This window comes from Piliocolobus tephrosceles, chromosome 20 (assembly GCF_002776525.5).
Source record: "Piliocolobus tephrosceles isolate RC106 chromosome 20, ASM277652v3, whole genome shotgun sequence".
In the NCBI taxonomy this organism is placed as follows: domain Eukaryota; kingdom Metazoa; phylum Chordata; class Mammalia; order Primates; family Cercopithecidae; genus Piliocolobus; species Piliocolobus tephrosceles.
The window spans coordinates 9,854,073-9,862,224 of NC_045453.1; the positions used below are offsets into that span (position 1 = coordinate 9,854,073).

The 8,152-nt window shown below is 42.9% G+C and overlaps 1 protein-coding gene across 5 annotated transcripts in view; it reads right to left on the bottom strand.

Moving 5' to 3' along the window:
• Window positions 1–540: 540 nt before the first annotated feature.
• Window positions 541–8,152, bottom strand: part of RBL1 (RB transcriptional corepressor like 1) — a 100,867-nt gene continuing 93,255 nt past the window's right edge. For 2 of the 5 annotated variants that reach the window (XM_026455280.1, XM_026455278.1), the window contains exons 22-23: window positions 5,811–5,975; window positions 541–3,273 (exon numbers count right to left, since the gene is read on the bottom strand). In XM_026455280.1, coding sequence (XP_026311065.1) covers window positions 3,103–3,273; window positions 5,811–5,975 — 336 coding nt within the window. In that variant the 3' untranslated portion in view covers window positions 541–3,102. The remainder of the gene's footprint in view (window positions 3,274–5,810; window positions 5,976–8,152) is intronic. The other 3 variants (XM_026455282.1, XM_026455281.1, XM_026455279.1) reach the window with 2 other exon arrangements.

The window sequence follows — 8,152 nt, forward strand, 5'->3', positions numbered from 1 at the left end:
GGAGTTTCCACTGGGCGTGGTGGCTCACGCTTGTAATCCCAGCACTTTGGGAAGCTGAGGCAGGCAGATCACGAGGTCAAGAGATCGAGACCATCCTGGCCAACATGGTGAAACCCTGTCTCCACAAAAATACAAAACTTAGCTGGGCATGCTGGCATGCGCCTGTAGTCCCAGCTACATGGGAGGCTGAGACAGGAGAATCACTTGAACCCAGGAGGCAGAGGTTGCAGTGAGCCAAGATCCTACCACTGCACTCAGGCCTGGTGACAGTGCGAGACTCTGTCTCAAAAACAAACAAACATACAAACAAAAAACAGGAGTTTCCCTGCACAAGCTCTCTCTTTGCCTGCCACCACCCACATAAGATGTGACTTGCTCCTCCTTGCTTTTTGCCATGATTGTGAGGCCTCCCCAGCCATGTGGAACTGTAAGTCCATTAAACCTCTTTTTCTTCCCAGTCTTGGTCGGGTATTTCTTTATCAGCAGCGTGAAAATGGACTAATACAGTATCTAAGACTTAAAAAAAAATTTAAGGTGAAATTTACATAACACAAAATCAACCATTTTAAAACGTACAATACAGTGGCATTTAGTAAATTCACAATGTTATGCAACTACTACCCCACCTATATCAAGTTCCAAAATAGTTTCATCACTCCCTGCAAAAAAACTCTGTATCCATTAAGCAGTTATTTTTCATTTTCCCCCTAGACCCTGGAAACCACAGGAACATTAACTTTTAAGTTATTCTAAGGAATTTTAAAGTCATAAAGTAGATATTAAAACAGACAGATTTTAGATAGCTGTGCAACTGCTTCCAGTCATACAGAGTTTTTTTCAATAATCTCAATTCCAGTTTTTATTAGCCATTTTATGTACATTGATACCAAGTCCTGAAAACTGATAAAAACATGTCCAGAATTCTTTTTTTCCTTTTCTGAGAAAGGGTCTTGCCCTCTCACCCAGGATGGAGTGTAGTGGTATAATCACAGCTCACTGCAGCCTCAATCTCCCAGCCTCAAGTGATCCCCCCATGTCAGTCTCCTGAGTAGGTGGGACTACAGGCACATGCCATCACACCCAACTAATTTTTTTATTTTTTGTAGAGATGAGGGCTCACTATGTTGCCCAGGTTAGTCTGGAACTGAAGCAATCCTCCTGCCTCGGCCTCCCAAAGTGTTGGGATTACAGGCATGAGCCACAGGACCCGGCCCATGGTTTCTTATACAGTCAATGTACAAATGCTCATTTATATTTTGCACAATAATTAAGATAAAAATAACAATTATAGCAACATACAAATATGTACAAGGATTAAAGACAGACTTTGTTTTTTGGCTTATAACAATGTGTAGATACTACACAAAGAATGAGGATGTAATTTTCATTTACAAGAAAAATGTGACCAAAATCCCTTTTCTTCTTAAAATTGAAAAATGAAATTCTTGAGAATACTAATTAGTGAGAGCCAAATCTTAGACTATTTTAAATTAGCCATGGTTAAACACAGGTGAGTTAAACACTGTGCCTTTCCAAAATTAAGGTTTGCAGTTAGAAACATAAACATTTGATAAAACTTCTCAAAATTAATTATAAGTGGCTTTTTCATGTCCTCTGGATTCCAGACACATACTAGAAAAAGTAAATGTAAGAGGTGATATTTTGGAAAGCATCCCTAGTACTGAAAAGCATCCCTAGCACTGAAAAAAGCATCCCTAATACTGAAAAGCATCCCTAGTATGGACAAACATCTTCAGGAGTACCCAGTGGTACACTAGCAGGAAACTCATGATGTACTAACTATACTGAGAACAAAGCGGGGGAAATAAGAAGCAGCTATTTTACTGATGTATTAAATATATTGGAATTATGAGGCATAAGATGATATTTATGTGGTTTTTAAAAGGTTTAAAATATTCTTAGGGATTCAGATATTGAGAATGACTGATACTATGATCTCAAAAATAGTATATAACACACATAATCATGGTGTTACCTTACTAACAGGAATTTTGTTTTTAATAACTAACTGAATTTTATTCTACTGGCTTGAGAAGCAGCTGCCTATTTTGAGAACTACATGAGTTAGTATGATCATATATAATTAAGTTAATGTCGCAGAAACCAAAATGATAATAGTTTACAAAAGAAGAAAGTGCCCATCTATTGGGTCGTGACATCAGGCTGAGATGGCTTAGGGCTGGAAAGCAAGGATGAGTGTAGCATTGGGGTTCAGGTACAAATCTGTTTATAAAGCTCAAGGAGAGAAAAGGCACGAGAAGGAGAACCCTGAATGGTGGTGGCACCTGGATGTGGAATTACCACAGTGGGCCAGAGAGAGGCTGGTACATAACCCTCTGGCCAGGTACTATGGGAACCAACCCCTTCCTTCAATATTAAATTGAGAATACAAATATCTCAAAGCATGCTTACCAAAAGTAGATTATTTATCCTATTATAAAACACAGGAGGAGGAGACATTTATTTTTAAAATAGAGCTAAAAAGTTATGGGGTTTCTCCTAATTTCATCTTGAAAACTAACTCAAGGAGCACACATTAAAAAAAAAAAAAAATCCCTATTAATATATTTTTGAGATGGAGTTTTACTCTTGTTGCCCAGGCTGGAGTGCAGTGGCACAACCTAGGCTCACCACAACCTCCGCTTCCTGGGTTCAAGCAATTCTGCCTCAGCCTCCCAAGTAGCTGGGATTACAGGCATGTGCCACCACACCTGGCTAATTTTGTATTTTTAGTAGAGATGGGGTTTCTCCATGTTGGTCAGGCTAGTCTCAAACTCCTGACCTCAGGTGATCTGCCCTCCTTGGCCTCCCAAAGTCCTGGGATTACAGGCGTGAGCCACTGCATCTGGCTGGACTATTAGTATTTTTAAAAGGCACTTAAAATATTCCTTTCCAATCCAACTCAAAATACATCTCTGTCAACTACATTTTGGATAAATATTTTAAAAAGCACATTTTTGTGCAATTTTTTTCTTATAATCCAGCAATATTTACCATCCATAGGGCTAAAAGGTTTGAAGGACAGAGCTCTAACTTTCTGCAGAACAATCTGAAAGTGCTTTTATCATAGAAACAAGAACATTAATGATTTGCTCTTTCACTGACAACATCCTGTAGTCGTTTCAGTAAAACATCATCATTTTCTTGACAGACACGTTTGGCAGGGGATTCTGCATCACCATTGATGGCTATTACTCGCTTCTTGGTTCTCTGCTCACCTTGCCTTATCATGTTGTTGATCTCTTTCAAACTCTGCAGAAATAGAGAACGTGTGTGAGTAAAAAAGGGAGAGGGGAAATGGCAGCAAACCACCAAGTGAATTGTTTTTTCCTGTGTTCTATCCTCTATCCAAATCTTCTCACTGAGATAAGGATTCTTTTTAAAACTTAGAACAACCTAATAAGGGATGGCTTGACCTAATGTTTTCAGGTGGTTTAAAAATTAGATTTAAGACCAGATGTGGTGGCCTGTAATACCAGCACTTTGGGAGGCCAAGATGGTTCAATCACTCGAGCCCGGGAGTTTGAGATTAGCCTGGGCAACATGGCAAAGCTGGTCTCTACAAAAAATACAAAAATTAGGCAGGTGTGGTGGCTTGTGCCTGTAGTCTCAGCTACTCGGGAGGCTAAGGAGCATCACCTGAGCCTGGGGAGGTTGCGGCTGCAGTAAGCAGCGATCATGCCACTGTACTCCAGCCTGAGAAACAGAGTGAGACCCTGTCTCAAAAACAAAACCAAAACAACTGAATTTACTGTATAACAGTAGTTCTCGATGTGTAGTACCCAGACCAGAAGCAGAAGAAGCATCTATAATTTTTTTGAGACAGGTTCTCTCTGTTGCCCAGGCTGGAGTGCAGGGCATGATCTTGGCTCACTGCAAGCTCCGCCTCCTGGGCTCAAGCTATTCTCCTGCCTCAACCTCCCTAGCTGGGACTACAGGCACATGCCACCATGCCTGGCTATTTTTTTGTATTTTTAGTAGAGACAGGATTTTGCCATGTTGGCCAGGCTGGTCTTGAACCCCTGGCCTCAAGTGATCCCCCAACCTCAGCCTCCCAAAGTGCTGGGATGACAGGGGTGAGTCACTGTGCCTGGCCTTATCTGTTTTTTTTTTGTTTTTGAGACGAAGTCTTGCTCTTGTCACCCAGGCTGGAGTGCAATGGTACAATCTCGGCTCACTGCAACCTCTGCCTACTGGGTTCAAGTGATTCTCCTGCCTCAGCCTCCTGAGTAGCTGGGATTATAGGTGCCGACCACCATGCCTGGCTAATTTTTGTATTTTTAGTAGAGACGGGGTTTCACCATGTTGGCCAGGCTGGTCTTGAACTTCTGATCTCGTGATCTGCCTGCCTCGGCCTCCCAAAGTGCTGGGATTACAGGCGTGAGCCACCGCGACTGGCCCTAATCCATTTTAACAAGCCCTCCCAATGATTTTATTTTTTATTTATTTATTTATTTATTTATTTTTTGAGACGGAGTCTCACTCTGTCGCCCGGGCTGGAGTGCAGTGGCCGGATCTCAGCTCACTGCAAGCTCCGCCTCCCGGGTTCACGCCATTCTCCTGCCTCAGCCTCCCGAGTAGCTGGGACTACAGGCGCCCGCCACCTCGCCCAGCTAGTTTTTTTTTTGTATTTTTTAGTAGAGACGGGGTTTCACAGTGTTAACCAGGATGGACTTGATCTCCTGACCTCGTGATCCGCCCGTCTCGGCCTCCCAAAGTGCTGGGATTACAGGCTTGAGCCACCGCGCCCGGCCCCAGTGATTTTAAAGCTCCCTACAGTTTGAGATCCTCTTCCTTAGAGTAATGCTTTTCAAACTTTTTTTTTTTTTGAGACAGAGTCTCGTTCTGTGGCCCAGGCTGGCGTGAAAAAGGGGTGATCTTGGCTCACTGCAACCTCCGCCTCCCAGGCTCAAGTGATTCTCCTGCCTCAGCCTCCTGAGCAGAGTAGCTGAGATTATAGGTGCGGACCATCATGCCTGGCTAATTTTTTGCATTTTTAGTAGAGACGGGGTTTCGCCATGTTGCCAAGGCTGGTCTTAAACTCCTGAGCTCAGGCAAACCGCCTGCCTTGGCCTCCCAAAGTGCTAGGATTATAGGCTTGAGCCACTGTGTCCAGTCAGGTATATTATCTTAGCCAACTTTGTCAAGTATAGTGAGAACTCTGTAGGTATCTGTATAACTTAATAGGAAAGTAATAAGAAGGAGCCAATGTATTTGGACTGAGTTACAATATGCCCCACTACAATTTCTTCCAGTTTATACTGATTCTGACTTCTGGAGACATACTGAACAGATCTGCTTGACAGTCCATGAAGTATCTGAAAATAGCAGTCATGTCCATATCACATCTTCACCACTCAACAAGGATAAGGATAGAGATGATCACAGAGTTGTCTATGTACATAAGAGGAGGCTTGTGTTTTCAGACGTCTTCCTATCCTAGGTGCCATCTACCAAATGCACTTTCACTTCCAATGCCTTTCTTTCAACTTGACATCCCCCAGGTCTGACCACTTGCAGATGTTGCCTTACTGCTTCCTTCTCAAGATCTTGCTTGAACAGGAAAACATGCTGGACTTTCAAAGTGAACTCCACAAATACTATGTCAATAATAATGGATTAAACTACCTCAAACTGAATATAGTGCTCTTGATGAGAGAAGACACACCATAGTTAACATTTCATATTTTATTAGTATAGTAGAAACTTGGCCAAAAACAAAAAAAGAGGCAAGATTAACAGTTACTGACTGTTAATCTGAAATCCAACTTTTAGCCTATTCACCTTACCTTAGAAGGGCTGCCATTGAACTTGTACAGCAGAGCGCTTCTTGGTGTAAGACCTGACCCATTCTTGTGTGGGGAAATATAAATGGAGTGCTGTTGGGAAATGCGGCGTGGTGAGCCTGGCTGTTGCTTAATATGTGGAAAAGGAGAGAGTGGTGGAGCATCCATCTAAAATAACCCAAAGTCAGATATTTTAGATAAAAGTTTTTCTTTGTTTTTGAATCCCATATTTTTATTCTTATGGTATCTCCTAGTTAGGAATCAGTTATACTATAAAAGCTCATTTATGGTTGAGAAAAGCAAAAAAAAAAAAAAAGGATCTCTTATTTTTTTTTTTTTTTTTTTCCAAAACAAAAAAAAAAATATTTTTTTCTTGTGGTTTTTTTTTTTTTTTTTTTTTTTTTGAGATGAAGTATCTCTCGCTCTTGTTGCCCAGGCTGGAGTGTGATGGCGCGATCTAGGCTCACTGCAACCTCTGCCTCCCAGGTTCAAGCGATTCTCCTGCCTCAACCTCCCAAGTAGCTGAGATTACAGGCGTGTGCCACCACGCCTGGCTAATCTTGTATTTTTAATAGAGATGACCATCTTGGCCAGGCTGGTCTCCAACTCCTGACCTCAGGTGATCCACTCACCTAGGCCTCCCAAAGTGCTGGGATTACAGGTGTGAGCCACTATGCCCTGCCTATTTTCCTGGATCTTTCAGGAAATCCTATAACTAGTATTAAGAATTCTGGCCGGGCACGGTGGCTCACACCTGTAATCCCAGCACTTTGGGAGGCTGAGATGGGCAGATCACCTGAGGTCAGGAGTTTGAGACCAGCCTGGTTAACATGGTGACACTCCGTCTCCACTAAAAATGCAAAAATTAGCTGGGCATGGTGGCACATGCCTGTAATCCGAGCTATTCGGGAGGCTGAGGCACTAGAATTGCTTGAACCCAGGAGGCAGAGGTGTTGCAGTGAGCCTAGATTGTGCCACTGCACTCCATCCTGGGTGACAGAGCAAGAATCTGCCTCAAAAAAAAAAAAAAAAAAAAAATTCTGGGGCCGGGTGCAGTGGCTCACTCCTATAATCCAGCACTTTGGAAGGCCAAGGTGCTCTGATCACTTGAGGCCAGGAATTGGAGACTAGTCTGGCCAACATGGCAAAACCCCACTTCAGCCTCCTGAGTAGCTCCTAAAAATATAAAAATTAGCCAGGTGTGGTGGCGTGAACCTGTAGTCCCAGCCACTAGGGAGGCTGAGCATGACAGCTGTTTGAACCCAGGAGGCAGAGGTTGCAGTGAGCCGAGTTTATGTCACTACACTCCTCCCTGGGTGACAGAGTGAGACTCTGTCTCAAAAGAAAAAAAAAAAAAAATTCTGGACAAGACGCCAGGAGGTAAGCCACAAGCACGAGAACCTCATATTCATGCTTAAAAAGTAAGGACAGGCTGGGCGCAGTGGCTCACGCTTGTAGTCCCAGCACTTTGGGAGGCCGAGGTGGGTGGATCATGAGGTCAGGAGTTCAAGACCAGCCTGGCCAAGATGGTGAAACCCTGTCTCTACTAAAAATACGAAAATCAGCTGGGCGTGGTGACAGGCGCCTGTAATGCCAGCTACTCACTCAAGGCACAGAACTGCCTGAAGCCGGGAGGTGGAGGTTGCAGTGAGACGAGACTGTGGTCACTGCACTCTAGCCTGGGCAACAGAGAGAGACTCCTTCTCCAAAAAAAAAAAAAAAAAAGTAGGGACAAAGAGTAACCAATCTTCTAACACTTGCTATAACAATCTCTCTCTATACACACACAAAATTTCTCTCTACCCCACAACCAAAGCAGTAGCAGAGAGAATAAAAGAGGTAGAGAATTCTATAAGCCAGCAGAATGATTCCAACATGGAAAAAAATCTGTTAATGAAATGGGAAACACTTCATATGGAAATGGAAAAGATTTAGAAATAAGTTTGATGAGCAAGGATTTCATTTTCTTTAATATCCTGTATAATGGAAATAAATTAAGATGGTAGAGATATTCAGAGTATATAGACAGGGGAAGTGCAACTGGAGTAGGATGAACAGTTATGACCTCTGAGGATAGTCATAGACCATATTCCATGAAAAGAGGAAGAACAGAAATGTACAGATGCACACAGATACATAGAAACAGCTATTGGCTGGCTGGCTGCAGCTTCCGCTAGGGCCTTCTTTTCTTTCTTTCTTTTTTTTTGTTTTTGAGGCAGGGTCTTGCTCTGTTGCCCAGATTGGAGTGCAGTGGTGCGACTGTGGTTCATTGCAGCCTTGACCTCCTGGGTCCAACCCATCCTCCTACCTTAGCTTGCTGAGTAGTTGGGACCACTACTCAGGTG